Genomic DNA, 16,818 nt, shown 5'->3' on the forward strand with positions numbered 1-16,818 from the left:
CTCTGAGGATGCTTGCCATAGATGCAGGTGAAACGTCAGGAGAAAATGCCTCTAGAACATGGCCATATACCCCGAAAAAAGCCACAAGAACCTAGTGATTCCAGCCATGAAAGCCTTCGACAATACATATCTAGGAATTATTATTTGCTGTGATTTTTCAGAGCTCAGGAACTGTGGCCAACTACACTTACAAGATGAGCATTTAGCAGAATAAAGAGGTCTGCATAACATCCTAATATGATAACGTAGACATTACAAATTGCTTCAATCATTCACTATAATTTAAATAGAAAAAAAGGAGACTTTCTTTTGGCAAAATGTCCAATCTTACTGAAGATCTGAGAGGCTGCCCTACACTTCATGCTTTTGAGGCTGTGGGGAATTAAACATTTTGAAGAAAGGAAAGTTTGGTTTGGAAAAATAACAAACACAATTGAAAGTTGCCTCTTGATGGCTGGCAACTTTCAAGTCAAAGGGACAGCAAACCCATCCACATTTTAGTCCAAATGTTAAAAGAACCACCTAAGATCTCATCACACAGGGCTTTCTCATACCCTTGTAACTCCATCTTCTTGCACTCTGGGGCTTTTTTAGCATCCTAGGATGCTTCCTCGCCAGTCCAATTATGGAAAGGCATGCTGCCCATCACACAACATTGCTGGATTTCCAGACCCGGAAATCCAGCTTCCCCCGCAACACAGGAGGCTTCCCTTGTTGGGCTGGTTCAAATGGAGCTAGAACAGATCCCCATGGCTTTGGCTTTGCTGTGATGGAGCAGCATACAGGGTGACAGATTTGCCTCGCTGACACTTAGTTTGCAGGCAAAGCCAAGCAAAGTGGGACACTCTGCCTGGCTAATGTGATAAGCTCCCTAGTGTTCTGAACCTATTGAAGGGATAAGGTTCGGCACTTTGGAAAAAATACTTTAAATCTATACTAAACCATATGGGGCAAGTTCTCGGTGGTATGGGGATACCAAATCACCATGTCTGTCTCCTAAGAAATCTGTATAATGACCAAGTAGCAACAGTAAGAACAAACTGGTTCAAGATTAGGAAAGGTGTATGGCAGGGATGTATACTCTCACCCAACCTATTCAACTTGTATGCAGAACACATCATGCGAGGTGTGGGGCTTGATGAATGCAAGGTTGGGGTTAAAATTGCTGGAAGAAACGTTAACAACCTTAGATACACAGATGATACCACTTTGATGGCTGAAAGCAAGGAGGAGCTGAGGAGCCTTCTAATCAAGGTGAAAGAAGAAAGTGCAAAAGCTGGGTTGCATTAAAATGTAAAAAAAACAAGATTCTGGCAACTGGACTGATTGATAACTGGCAAATAGAGGGAGAAAACGTGGAGGCAGTGACAGACTTTGTATTTCTAGGTGCAAAGATTACTGCAGATGCAGACTGAAGCTAGGAAATCAGAAGACGTTTATTTCCTGGGAGGAGATCAATGACCAATCTTGATAAAATAGTGTAGAGACATCAGACAGGCAACAAAGATCCGCATAGTTAAAGCAATGGTATTCCCCGTAGTAACCTATGGATGTGAGAGATGGACCATAAGGAAGGCTGAGTGAAGGAAGATAGATGCTTTTCAAATGTGGTGTTGGAGGAAAATTCTGAGTGCCTTGAACCATGAGAAGATCAAAGTAGTCCATACTTCAGGAAATAATGCCCGACTGCTCACTGGAGGGAAGAATATTAGAGGCAAAGATGAAGTACTTTGGCCACATCATGAGAAGACAGGAAAGCTTGGAGAAGGCAATGATGCTAAGGAAAATGGAAGGAAAAAGGAAGAGGGGCCAACCAAGGGCAAGATGGATGGATGGCATCCTTGAAGTGACTGGCTTGACTCTGAAGGAGCTGGGGATGGTGATGGCTGACAGGGAGCTCTGGCGTGGGCTGGTCCATGAGGTCACAAAGAGTCGGAAGTGGCTGAACAAATAAACAACAACAAGCCATATGCTGGAGTCAACATTATCACTAGCATGGAAACCACAGTTGCCACTGCTATTAGAAAGGAAATACAATTGACTTCCCACATTCGCGGATTTAACATTTCTGAATTTGATTATTTGTGGATTTGATTAATGTTTTATGTCTAGGAATGTCAAGATCCATCAGGTTGTTGACTAGAGAGTCACCCTGGAGGACCTAGAGATTTCTAGAAAGGTGGCCTCTCAGCCAAAATAGTAAAGTCTGCGGTCATTCCAATTTGTCATTTCACTATTTAATATTTTCTTATTTCACTGAGAGATAACTCATTGAATGCTTGGTCAAACATCCATGTTTTTGCCTTTTCCTAAAGGTCAGGAGGGAGGAGGCTGATCTAATTTTACTCAGAAGGGAGTTCCATAGCCGAGGGGCCACCACTGAGAAGGCCCTATCTCTTGTCCCTGCCAACTGTGTCTGCGAAGGAGGCAGGATTGAGAGCAGGGCCTCTCCAGAAGAACTTCATAATTTTTCTGTCTCATAGAGGGAAATACCTTCAGAGAGGTAAAATTCACATGTTCCCACTTTCATAAGCATTCCTCACTCCCACAGATGTGGAATGCCTACTGTACTTATGGACAGTGATTATGTACAGAGAGGAAATTGCAACACAAATTGTCCATCACAAATGTTCTCATCTTATGTAGAAGTTTCAAGTCAAGCTTTTTAGAAGGCCCTTCCCTTATACTGGAAAGTAAATGTACAAAAGAGAAGCAAAGTCTCCAAAGCCAGAGCTAAGGTCAGTGAACAGAAATAAGGGAAAAGAATGGAGCTATTCTGAGGTTGCCTGCCATAAATGTGGGTGAAACGTCAGGAGAGAATGCTTCTGGATCATGGCCATTCAGCCGGGAAAACTCACAGCAACCCAGTGATTCCGGCCATGAAAGCCTTTGGCAACAAAACGGAGCTAATTACACAAATTCTTCCTCCTTTCATTCTCACCCTCAGTACTCAATACTGCACAAGGACTGAACTACTGGTAGTTTCAACAAGGCAACCACATGCATTTTATCCACCTATCTGCTTCATTCACACATATACTATAAAAATAGAAATGTAACAGAGCAGGAGGCAAAGCTCGCCTACTTTGGCAATATATATTGTGTTCTAAACCATTTCCCCCTAAACATTTAAAATTTCTTGTTCTAACTAGTTTTGCTTCAAAAACCGAACAACATAAGATGTTTGAGAATTTTTCTGACCCTCTTTTATATGGACCATCTCACCTAAAGAATTCACACGCATTTTAAAGTTAAATGGAGCAGAGACATGGAAGGCTGCCTGGTCATATCTGGTTTGGCCCTAAACAATGGAATGTTGTCCATGTTCTAGAAAGATAAATGTATTGCTGATTAGCAACCTTATCTCAGATTTCTATGGAAAAAGTTGCTTAGTGTTTTCCCAGAACATTGAGATATATTGTAGTTGACAAATACTTGGTTCTACACAAATTCCATGTTGTTCACAAGATATTCACTGCATGATTTCAATGTTTTCTACCTCTTGGGACTTTATCACACCAACTCACAGGTCGACTAGAATCACAATAGTATAATTAGTGGATATATATTACATCTTTGACATTGTACCTGTCATCATTAGTGTAATTGTGCCAATTTGTCCTATCATACTTCCTCACACCCTTGTAACCCCACGTTCTTGCACTCCTGTGGTGGTATTATTATTATTATTATTATTATTATTATTATTATTATTATTATTTTAGTGCAATTGTGCAATTCCAGCATTTCAAAACACAAAGGGGGGATATAAAATGAAAGGAATACAAATAGTCTGGGAATAACAAAGAGGAAGGGGAGAGAGGGGGAGACTAGCACTCTTAGCCCCCCCCCCCCCCAGAACTATATCCCAGAACATCAAAGCAGAAAATCCTACATTATCTGAGTGTGGACTTAAATTACCCAGTTCAAAGCAGATATTGTGGGATTCTTGATATCTGGGATATGGGCTGTGTGGAAGGGCCCAAAGATATCACTTTACTGCTGATATTGAAGGGGAGGAGACTTATCACACCAAGATAGATGATGGGAATATTGAAGGACTTGGAGATATATATATATATATATATATATATATATATATATATACATACATACACGCGCGCACACACATACACTAATAAAAACAGAAAGATAAACAAAAGCATGTTTACATACATTACTATGCTGTTTTTTAAAAAGTGACTACAAGTAGGACCTTTTTAAAAAATCGGTTCTAAAAGTTTGTTCTTAAGTTGAATTGACATCTAAGTAGGAACAGGTACATTTTCTAAGTGTTACTCCAGCCAAATATTTAGTTTTTTCTGCTTTGGAAAGCACAGGGAAGGATTAACACCCCTGTAATGTTTCTTTTGCTGTCTGTGCCCTTATTCAGAAAATTTCACCTCACATTTTGTGATAATTGGATCTTGAAAAATTTGTCTTGTTGTGGAAACAAAGATTGGTGAGAAAACTTCAGTTGAGGCACCTTTCCCCATGACAACTCTCTCAGGAGTGAATTTCCCTTCTGAGTGGTAGATTTCTCTCATTTCCTCTTGTCTTACTCCTATTTTTAACTGAGTCATTTCTAAGTTGGATGTTTCTAACTTGGACTGCTCTGTACTTAACAAACATAAAAAACAAGGACACATGCCTATATGAAAAGAACAAATATAACAGACAAAGAGAAAGACTAATATGTGAACCTCTCACTGCATGCTGATTTTTAACTCTACTTAGTCTATTACCTTTAAAGAACTCATCATACTGGGCTAGATTTGGTGGCAAATGCCAATCTAGCTCTGATCACATGACATTGTGCTGGCTCCGTGGGTGAAGGAGGACAGAACCGCCATGCCACTGCTGCCCGTGCAACAAGGGAGGCTTCTCATGTTGCCATTCCTTCAGCGGGGGAAGCTGCACACTCCACATGCTCACCACACTTCCCCCTGTGTGAAGAGCTGCCGGAGGAGCCCAGCGAAGCAGGGTGTGTGGGGATGGCTTCCCAATGCACAGCGGCGAACCGTAGTGTTGACGGGAGCCACCGCTGAAGGTATGATGAGACTGTAAATGTTGTTATATAATCACTCTTCTACTTTGAATAACATTTTACCAATCCCTAAAGCTCACGATAAACAAATCCCCCCTTCATTATTATGTGTCAGGCTCTGCAATGAAGATGAAGGGCTGCCAGGCCCATCATCTGAATCAATAGCAAACAGGAAAGATCAACATCTGCAGCCTGACACTGAGGAAGTTACCCCTGCAGTGCAGGACCAAGTGCCTCAGGCAAGTAGGAGTTCTGAGTTAACTCAGGATCAGGCGAGCAATGAGGCAGAGTTAAGTATCCCATAAAGACTGCAACTAAGGACTGATGCTATTCAGCTGTGCAGATCCACCCGGCCGGCACAGAGAAGGGCCAATAGGTGAGAGTACTTGTGCTATGGGGCATAAAGAGTGGCAGTTTGGATCTGGTCTTTTCTGGGAGCAATATTTGGAGCTCTGCCTGGTGGCCTTGTATGTATTTTTGTGCTTTGGACCTTGGCTTTGGAATTTTGGATTACGCATAGACTTGGATGATTTGGTGTGGACCTTTGGAATGGACTATTGACTATGATTTCTGAAACACCCCTGCATAGTTTGCTGTTTGAATCTGCATTGGCTTAGATCCCAGACTGGCTGACAATGAGAATAGTGAATGGCTGTTTATATTTAGAGATGCTGTACAGGGCTTCAATGTTATGATATTAATATTATGGCACTAGAAAATCAGTCAGTCCCAAGGAATTATTGGGAATTATTGACAGGTTTTATCCACCCATAGTTGGATAAAATCATGCAGGGGGAGGAGGGGAAATCACATGATATCATATGTCACATCAAAGGTGACAATCCAGCTGCAGTGCTGGTTTGCCTATCTCATGCGATAAAGTCCTTGATCACCAAGTATCATCTTTGTTTCACTTACTCATCAGAACCTACAGCAACCTAAATATTTTCTACAATTTTCTACAATCAGTTTGAAACTTGTTGTCACAGATGAATCTCTACTTAACTCTCCATATCATGCTAATTAGTGTTTAAAATCCATAGCTTTACATGGTTGAAGGATATAAAGCCATTAAAGAGCTTTCAAGTTGATACTCTCCTTGGACTACATGGTCATCCTGACATTGAGGAGGAGACAATTGCCAGGGTACAATTCATGAAGTATGGTCAACAAATCAAGTCTGTTTTCCCTGAAAATGAGTCAAAATAATTTTGGTCACTTGTGTTGGCTTGAGGATGGCCCAGCAGTGAAGGGTGCATGACCAAATAGAGAGGGGAGGACAGATAATATAGGCACACTGTGTGGATGAAAAGGCAATGATTCCATTGTATACAGATGCAGTGGAATGTCAGTGTTTATTTAGAGCATGAATTCGAGCTCTCTATCAGCCTTCCTTCCAACTGATGAACTACAAGGAAACCAATAGGATCGCTAGGACAACAGGTCCTAGAGCAGTGGTTCTCAACCTGGGGGTCGGGAACCCTGCAGGGGTCGCCAGGGAGTGTCAGAGGGGTCACCAAAGACCATCAGAAAACACAGTATTTTCGGTTGGTCATGGGGGTTCTATGTGGGAAGTTTGGCCCAATTTGATTGTTGGTGGGGTTCAGAATGCTCTTTGATTGTAGGTGAACTATAAATCCCAGCAACTACAACTCCAAAATGTCAAGATCTATTTTACCCAGATTTCACCCGTGTTCCCATTTGGGCATATTGAGTATTTGTGCAAAGTTTGGTCCACATCCATCATTGTTTGAGTCCACAGTGCTCTCTGGATGTAGGTGAACTACAACTCCAAACTCAAGGTCAATGCCCACCAAACCCTTCTAGGATTTTCTGTTGGCTTCTTTGTGTGCCAAGTTTGGCCCAATTGAATTGTTGGTGGGGTTAAGAATGCTCTTTGATTGTAGGTGAACTATAAATCCCAGCAACTACAACTCCCAAATGACAAAATCAATACCCCCCCCCCCCAAACCAACCCCACACCTATTCAAAATTGGGCATAGTGAATTAAAATACATCGTGCTTATCAGATAATCAATTACATTATGATTCATAACAGGAGCAAAATTACAGTTATGAAGTAGCAAAATAATGTTATGGTTGGGGGGTCACCACAACATGAGGAGCTGTATTAAGGGGCCGCGGCATTAGGAAGGTTGAGAAACACTGTCCTAGAGCATGGATTGCTATGTCCATCCCCCTTCCATCTGAAAGTGAGGCCAGCATGCGAATCTGAGAGCTGTTTTATTGGATTATATATTGTCCAGTAGCCCAATTGTCACAGCTGCATTCTCCATCACCAGTTTGATTATTATGGAATCCCAAAGCTACATACTGTTCCCAATACGTAGGGATCAGGAACCAGTCTGTCCTGGCATTGAGGAATAGAATCTTATCTTGCTGCTGCCTGGTAAGTGAGGGGAGGGGGGCCAGGAATCACTGCATAGCCATGTAACTATTGTGGTTTATGCAACTTTAATTCATCTATGGGATTCTGACCAATATTTATATTGTCCCTGAATTTGACTTCACAGGAAATGCTTGTACAAGTGGATATAATTTTTGCTTTCCTTTATTCTGCTGCCACCTTCTTGCATCAGTGCAACAGCAGCCTTCCATCTGTCTGATGGGCTTGTCTACATTCACTCAAAATTTGGATCAGAAGTCACTCCTGGATATCCAAACATCTAGGGACATCTGATCCATAATACAGGGTAAAACATTCTGCAGCATGACACAAACTCCGGGACTGCTCTAGAAGTTCGGTAAAACTCTAGAACAACCCCACATTTCAAAGTTAGTATGACAGTTAAATTGGCTCTAATCCAAGCTGGCTCTGTCTCCATCTCCCTGTGTTTATTGGCACAGGGAAAAGGGGACAAATTGGATCCATGTCATCTTTCTGACATCGGCAAAGGCACCAAATGATGGACAGGAGCACTCTATGGCCATCTGGCAGCAACATTAGGACAGCAAAAGTAAAGTGACGGTCCAGAGAAGTTGAACCAGACATTGCCCACTATCACTTTAAGATGGAAACAAAGTGTAGCCACCGCTGGGTCAGTCTGGAGAATTTCTACTCTGGACTGGCCTTGAATATTATGATATATGCATACAGAGTTTCTGATTTGTTGAGAGAAGCCTTCAGTCTGACTTCTTCCTAATTCCTTTTACTTTGGAGCTTGGTCCCAAGGAGAATGGTTGCTTACTGATAACCTTTAGTTGGTGGGCAAAATTTGCAAGCAGCAGGGGAGAGGTGGTTGAACCTGTGTGTGATTGCAAGGTCCTATGATCAATATAGACTTTACTGGTCACTTGGGGATCAAACTGGAATTATTCAACTTTTTCTATTTTGGTTGGCTCTCTAATTTTACCCTCTGTTTAATGAACACAGTGCAAAGCACTGGTATATTCATGAAGAGTCTGTTCATGTCCATAGGCAGATCTGATCTCAGTCAACAAACCTTCAATTTTAGTGCAATACCAACCAGGTTGATTTGGTTATTTCTGATTTAGCATGGTTAAAAGTTAATACCCATTAGGCTTACTCTGTTTTGATGGGAAAGGTCTAAGGCAGTGGTTTTCAACCTGTGGGTCCCCATGTGTTTTGGCCTACAACTCCCAGAAGTCCCAGCCAGTTTACCAGCTGTTAGGATTTCTGGGAGTTGAAGGCCAAAACATCAGGGGACCCACAGATTAAGAACCACTGGTCTAAGGGAAAGTTAAAAGGGCATAAAATTGGAGAGAACCAAAGAGAGATTAAAGAAAACTGGTGATTCCTGAATCATGTAGCCATGAGAACCATTACCGTGATGGGATCACATTTGAGATCAACTGTCCTCACATGAGAAGTTCCTTTGCATCAGCATCAGTGTGTGCATAGTAATGGGGTAGCACCTGGGTGCATAGTTGAAATTATTTTCTGCATATTTCTTCTCTCTTGCAGATCTTGGCTAATGCTACTGAATAAAATGTGGGCTTAATGAAAAACATGTTTTCTGTTCTGTTTCTTATTTAGTCCTTTGGGGTGACAAATCAACGATGATTCCAAAAATAAATATGTGTTACGACCCTTTTGTTACAAACCGATCTTGTGAATTTACAACATTTGGCGGGGGGCTCTCCATAGTTGCCTATAATACATTGCCAAGAGAATGTCTCAAAATGATGAAGTTTGTGATAGTTTGGCTTGGTGATACAGATTCGCCTGGAATCCATTACACTGGATTACACTGTCCAACAAAATTCTGTTGCAAACATATCCAGATTTTTTTCTTTTAAAAAAACTAATATTGGATTGTATCATGAAATATACACTAAGTATATACACTTAGCTAACCAGGATTCTGTGGAGCATAATGTTGAAAAGCCATAATATCCCAAAGTTCCTTTCACTGTTGTGCAAGGTTTACAAAAAGATGTGTATCATAAGTCAAACTGAGATGAACAATAATTAGTTAGTTGATTGCTATAATCATAATTATCTGCATTCATGCAGGTTGTTGGACTTAATAGAGATTATATAACAGGGATTATCCACTTTTAAAGGAAAGCCTTTTCCCAGTGAAGACTTGCACAGCAGCAGATTTTACCCAGCGCCCAAAGTCCAAATGCAGTAGACTCACAGACAAGTGTAGAAATGAACAGAAAAAATATTTACTCTTTACTCAGCAGAGATGAAACACAAACTTGCAATGTTGCATATAAAAATCAAACAGTGCAAGAAACTTACGTAATCCTTGTAAGTAACACAAAAATAAGGCATCTTCATCTTAATCAAACGAGAGAGCAAAACATAAACCTTAAGTAAATAGCTATTCCACCATAGCCTCCTTCAGAGTAGCTTCTCCATGCTGCTACCCAGAGCAAATCCTTAGAGCATAGATCTCCTCAGAGAAAAAGCTCTCCAAAAGCTCTCCACCACCCACACTGTATTTAAAAAAACCCCATACAGATATACCCCATTGGGTGTGGTCCAAGCTTGCTGGTTAGTCTACATTACCAGCTGTACATAATAATTAACATCATAAGGCTTTTCTTCAACACACACTCTTGGTCCTGCTATGACTTGTCCAATTTTTGAGGTATCATTTGCTGTAAACACTCATGCGTAAGTCAACCTCATCTTTAAGTTATGTATTTTTATGTGACCCATGAATGTTGAGAGGTATTCCATGGAAAGGAGAATGTGCCACCACTGCCTCTGGAGGTCAACCATCCTGACTGCTGCGATCACCATTTCTCCACCTAAAAAGACTAGCAGCAACACCATAACGGAGAAAGTAGAGGGGATCAGTGCTTCTTTTAGTTTTTCCCCAAGATGGACTTAATTCTAATTTTTCATTATTCTACTCAGAAAAGGGGATTACTCATTTTTTGAAAAGAGGTTCATTGACTCATAGATAAGCCAACCATGGTTCTGGAGTCAATTTTTAATAAAATAATTTGTATACATAATACAATACTGTGATGGCATGACTGAGCCTTTGGCTAAAACTATAGTGTCTGGCTTTACTTGGGACTATCTGATACCTTCAGTTAAGATTAAGACCCTTAGCAGATGGAGGCACTTTAAGCAAGGTGAAAAGATAGCCAAAATGAGTTTACTGAAACAAGATGAATTAAGGGTTAACTCCACCCGGGACTATTATAGGATAACTCAATACATTGCAAAATGAGATCTTGTTGGTTGCAGTCCTCTTTCTGGAGTCTTTGAATGTTTCTTGGCTCTGGTACAAAGGAATGGTTTACAAGCTGGTTCTTATAAGCTGTCTCAATCTTCTTTCTGGTGAAGCTTAAGCTGGTCATAAACTTCTGTTGTCCTTTGGTCTGGTGGTATAAGAATACTGCTGAATGCAGGTGCTAAGGATGCCTGTTTTTGGATTGCTTGGCCTTGGATTACCAAACAGTATCCCAGCCTCTAGTGACTGTAGAAAAAGGGAGGAGTCCAGCAAGAAAGCTCTAAATGGGGAAATGAAATAGACCAACTAAGGCTGGCCTCTCGGGGGTGTTAATACAAAGGAAGGTATCTACACTATTGGGAAAACCTATGAACTGAAGCAGAAGAGAGGAAAAGGCAGAGCCAAGCCTTCACAAGTACTCTGCATTGTGGTGATTTTGCCTCATTAGATATTTGGTCATCTAATGAACTGTCAAGAAGTGAATGTGGGATTTTATGCAAATCACTCCCTAGGTCCAGTTCTTAGCCATTGTCAAAAGTATTTTATAGTGGTTCACAAAGCTTTGATAAACTGGCACATCAGAACACAGGGAAAATGAACAAGAACAACTGAGAAATAGAAATTAAAGACATCACACTGAAAACTACATTTTTTATATTTAAAAAAATCAGATAGTTTTAGATTTTCTGATGGATACTCTATTCTTTTCATAAAAAGATATACACTGAATTTTGTTTAACCAGACTAAAATTGTGGGAACTTAATAGTAAGATTAAAAACATGGAAATTTATCAGTACTTTGGGGAAAGTACACAGTTCTAAAAGCTTATAATATTCATTTCTAATTCAAATGAGTTTTTCCATATATATAAGCATTGTTGTTATCAAAACTAGACTCTCCCTGCAAAAAATGATTAAATTATGGTCTACAGCTCCATTGAGACATACAACACGTTCGTGTTGACTTTTTTCCTTTGTCCTATAGTAATTTCCATGAATTTCCTTTGGAATGTGGCCTCACCGAACCCCATATCTCAGAATGCAGACTCATGATTATCATAATGCCTTCATAATGACCCAGGAAGACACATGGGACTCTCAGTGGGTCTGGGCAAGAACCTCTGGGTCTTTTCTTGTTTCTTCATGATATGATCTGATTTATTCCTGGGAATGTTTCCTTATCCCTGCCATCAAATTGAACCCTCTCCCTAGCACTCCCACTGAAATGACCAGACAGCCTGAGCAGCCTTTGTTTACTGGATTGGCACCCATTGTATTAATAGGAGCTGAGATATCATAATCCATTTAAGCCCATAATCACTTGCCCCACTGCATTCCCTTGTGCTTTTGTCTCTCTCCTAGGTGGGTCAATAAACTATAGATCTTCAAAATAATCCAGTGACAGTTCACTAAAGGCTCTGAACCCACGGTTCTTGGCACAGGTGAAATTACACAACACCGTGATGAACAAAAAATGAAATATTGAACAAATCTATTTCTCTGTCTATTTACACATCAAATATGGGTATAACGAATAGTTTAGCCTCTCTCAGCCTGAAAATTGAGTGGACATACGGCTTTCCTGCATGACTCTCTTTCTCACAGAAATGGTTTTGTCCAACATTAAAACAACAGACCCACAATTTACTAAGGCTGGATCTTCATTGCCATATAATGCAATTTGGAAGTGTATTATAGGGTCAGCATTGACCCATATAATGTAGTTTAAACAGGTCTACACTGACCATATAATGCAGTTCCAAACTGCATTATATGGCAGTGTAGATCCAGCCTGTGACTAGAACATTGTCTCTAATGGCGGCAATAACCACATTTAATACTTCCTTTGAGCCTACATATAACAGCTGGGGCTTATCAAACTGGCTTAGCGTCCTCTTAGTTATTCTCAATTCTGAATTACAGGCAGCTGTATTTATTTATGTTTCTTACATTTTTACTGCAATTCTCTGACAAGATACATGATGACTGCTTAAGCTATGCACCATGTGGCTTTAGTTTAACAAAACAGCTTTATCTGTAGCCATAGGGGGTTAGATTTGTAAAAGGAAGGAAATTAGCCAAAGGGCTTACACATAAGTGTGTTATGCAGTACCATAAAAGGGAAGTATTGTGGCAATCATCACACTTTGATTTGTCTAAGAGGTTGAAAAAAACCCTCACACAATAAGAGAAACACCTGTAGATTTTAGTTTCACTTTTCTCATGTGATCATCTAGCTTTAACATAAAGTGGGAAAGAACATGGAGAAGGGTGCTTTTGGATTCAGGACAAGGCATTCCTGTTCTTTCCTGAAGTTCCTTGAATCCACCTTATTCATAGTATTTTGCAGTACTGCAGAATTTTCAGCATCAATGAAAGTACACACTTTGCAATACATTCAAGTTGTCAGTTTGAGTGAACAATTGGCAAGTTGCTTTGTTCGGTTTACCATCATGTCTTTGAGCAGGAAAAAAATCACTTGCAATTACAATAGATAAGCAAACATATAAACCCAATGCAATTTTATATCTACACCATATACATTGGGCCTACAGTATCCACTGGTGTTTGGTTTCAGGATCCCTATGGATAGCCAAATCCATGGAAGCTCAAGACTCATTATATTGAACAGAATAGCAAAATGGTACTGTTCAATTATCTGGCTGGAGGCCACTAGGGGACACTAGAGAGTGAAGGATAATCCATGGAAGGTGGGTTGAAAGAGGAAAATCATCCCCCACCCCCCCCCCCCCGTTTTCCAGTTATTCACCCCACCCATGACCCCACCATGGAAACAACCTTCATTTATGATATGGGAGGGAATAATGAGCGAAAACTGGGGAAATTGGTTTTCTGCTTCAACTCCCCCCCCCCCCAAAAAAAAATAACTATCTTTCTCTCTGTAGCACCGCCTAGTGATTTCTCCCCGGATAATGGAATAGTACCAGCAAAATCGTTTCATTAATGTAAAATGGTAAAATCAAGATTTGCTTTCTGAAATGCTTTTTCAAATATTTTCAAGCTGTGTTTGATTGAATCAGTGGATATAGAATCTGTGAATATGGATGACCACCAGTACATATAACAGAGAATACATTCTTAAAGCACTCTACTATTCCTGTCATCTGTCCAATATAATCCATGGCCTCTGTTCTGCCTCCACACTATCTTAACTATTTGAAAGGTGAACCGACTGCGCAGGAAACAGAGTGGACACTATATAGTTGAATCAAATGAGAATTTATTAAGTGGCAAGAATTTTAGACTTTCTTTCCTCCTGAGTTTCAGTATAAAGTTTTTACGGGAAGAGGTAAAGACTTTGAGGCTCTTGAATCTTTATTTCTTCTGTGTATTGTCAAAGGCTTTCATGGCTGGAATCACTAGGTTCTTGTGGGTTTTTTCGGGCTATATGGCCATGTTCTAGAGGCATTTTTCCTGACGTTTCGCCTGCATCTATGGCAAGCTTGCATCTATGGCAAGCATGGCCATATAGCCCGAAAAAACCCACAAGAACCTAGTGATTCCAGCCATGAAAGCCTTCGACAATACATTGAACATCTCTATGGGGAGAAACTGTTCCAAGACACAAGGCACCATTAAAGCCCTGGCAGACCGTGCAAAAAGAATCTGCAAATTTTTGATGCTTGCCATAGATGCATGCGAAACGTCAGGAAAAATGCCTCTAGAACATGGCCATATAGCCCGAAAAAACCCACAAGAACCTGTTTATTTCTTCTTATTGTCTCCTTCTTGTATGGTCAACTGTCTCTAAGATGGTCTCAATATTTAACTCTGACTGGACTTGAATACAGCTTCTACTGGACTTGAATACAGCTACGACTGGACGTTCTATTTTGTAGACTTTTTGACCTTCTCTTCACCGTCCAGTCATGAAAAGGTTGACTGAGAACCAGAGGCTTCACCCCAGAAGGGATTCTTAAACGGGCAGGGCAACAGAGGCTTCAAATGCAAAGAGACAGTCTAGACCGAGTCTCCAGAAACTGTACATAAAATATTAAGTCCGCTAACTAAAAAGGGCTTAACTAAGGGTAAACAGTGAGCATCTTCATGGGACACAATAGCCTCTGTCTGAAACATCAGAATGGAAGGTATCAAAATCAAGTGCACAAGCTTAAAGAGTGTTTGTAATGAGTATGAAATTGAGTAAAGGCCAATAGTTGCATTTTAATACATATAAAATATTAATTAACAGGTGGGCTATCTGCATTGGGCATAGAATGCTGACTAACTGATCTGGGACGAATGCTGAACTGAAGAGGCAAGGAGTGACGGGAATCCAAGATAGAAGCAGTTTGCTAAAGTGCAATATTCTACTACAGAGCCCTCTATTTGTATATTTAGCAAACTTCCTCCTTTTTTATACATAAATGAAAAAAATTACCTAGAGTCACTTGAATTGATATTATGATTTGAATGAAAGACAGATTTAAATATAGTTGCAAACCAAGCATTGTGAACAGAATGCCTTGAGAAATTGCCAGGACTGCAGGACAACATGCCATGGAATGGTATTTCCAACTGAAAACATGTTCTCTACCAGTAAAAACTACTTCTAATCAGAAGGTGCTATATAATGAAATGTCACTGAAAAATCAAATTAAACAATTTCAGTGGATTCGTACAACTATTTTTCTTGCAGTAACGAAGGTGGAAGGGGATTACAAAAGAATTATCCCCATATCCACAAGACCAGTACACATGATTTCACTTAATTCCATCTGAAAAAAATATGACCTTTCTAGGCATTTTTAAGTCCTCCCGTGTGATTTTAAGGTATCCACTAGAAGTCAAACATAGAGTTGCTCTGGAGGACCTAGAAATGCTAGTGAGGTGCTTTCTCTAGGCATTTTTGGTCATCAAGTGTGATTCGATGGAATCTGTCTGCCAGAAGTAAGCTGGTTATAGAGTCACCCTGGAAGACTTAGAAATGCTGGAAAGGTGTTCCCCCTAAGCATTTTCTAGTTCCAGCATGACTCCATACTTCACTTTTGCCAGAAGCCATTTCAGTAGGGTTCACTATTCAATTTCACTTCCCTCCTCCAAAGGATATAAATGCATAATATTGAGCTTGGCTTAACTCACATTAATTTGTAATCTGATTTTTCTCTCTTTTAATACCAAAATCATCCTAGAGAAATATTACCTGCAACCCAGGGGCTTCTCTATGATTATTACATGGTTTCCCCACAGGGCTCATTTACTACAATGTTCCTCTGAGTCTACTGGGCTTAGAAATGCTGTTCGTAGATTTTGCAAGCCAATTTCTTAGCTTTCTTTATTCTGGAAAACTTCCCTGCTAAACAATCGAAGTTGGCATTATGAAAAGCTTACTTAAGAAACAATCTGGAAGAGAATTGTATTTTAATAGCAATTAAGCCATTAATACAATATTCACTCATACTATCTTTCTTTCTAAGTATATATTTTCTTTCTAACTTCGCCAAATATATTGTGAAAGTACTAAAAAAGTGCTGAAATATGCAACTTAGTGCTCATCTTAAAAGACAACTACCAAGAAAGAAAGATTAACTATACATCCTATGTTATCTATCTTCTGAACTTTCTAGAAAAGAAAATAAGCTAAAATGAAACAACTTACTCTTCAGAAACAAGACACTGTTGTTGATCACCCTCATGTTGTACACACGGCAATCCCACAAATCAGAGACCACAAATCAGTGTTATCAACAACACTGCTGAAGTCTTGCAGACAGAAGGTCATGGCTTCCTTGTTGGGTCCATTCATCTATTATGTGGTCTTCCTCTTTTCTTACTGCTTTCTGCTTTACCAACCATTTGTGTATTTTCTCGTGAGTCACAACTTCTCATGATATGACCAAAGCAAAACAGTTTCACTTTAATTATCTTCTTGGGAGAGACCAGGCTTGATTTGCTCTGGAACCCATTTATTTGTCTCTTTAGAAGTCCTCGATATCCATATAACTCTTCTCCAGCACCACATTTCAAAGGGATTCATTTTCTTCCTATCATCTGTTTTTGCTGACCACTCAACCATTCATAGAAAATAGAAATACAATGGCATGGACAATCCTAACTAGTTTTTAATTA

At 40.0% G+C, this 16,818-nt stretch overlaps 1 protein-coding gene across 1 annotated transcript in view; it reads right to left on the minus strand.

Annotated features, from left to right (window-relative positions):
- Positions 1-16,385, minus strand: part of LOC132778638 (collagen alpha-6(VI) chain-like) — a 123,727-nt gene extending 107,342 nt beyond the window's left edge. Inside the window, exon 1 of the mRNA XM_067470568.1 lies at positions 16,349-16,385. Within this exon, the coding sequence (XP_067326669.1) occupies positions 16,349-16,385 (37 nt within the window). The remainder of the gene's footprint in view (positions 1-16,348) is intronic.
- Positions 16,386-16,818: the final 433 nt, after the last annotated feature.

This window comes from Anolis sagrei, chromosome 6, assembly GCF_037176765.1.
Source record: "Anolis sagrei isolate rAnoSag1 chromosome 6, rAnoSag1.mat, whole genome shotgun sequence".
NCBI classification, from domain to species: Eukaryota; Metazoa; Chordata; class Lepidosauria; order Squamata; family Dactyloidae; genus Anolis; species Anolis sagrei.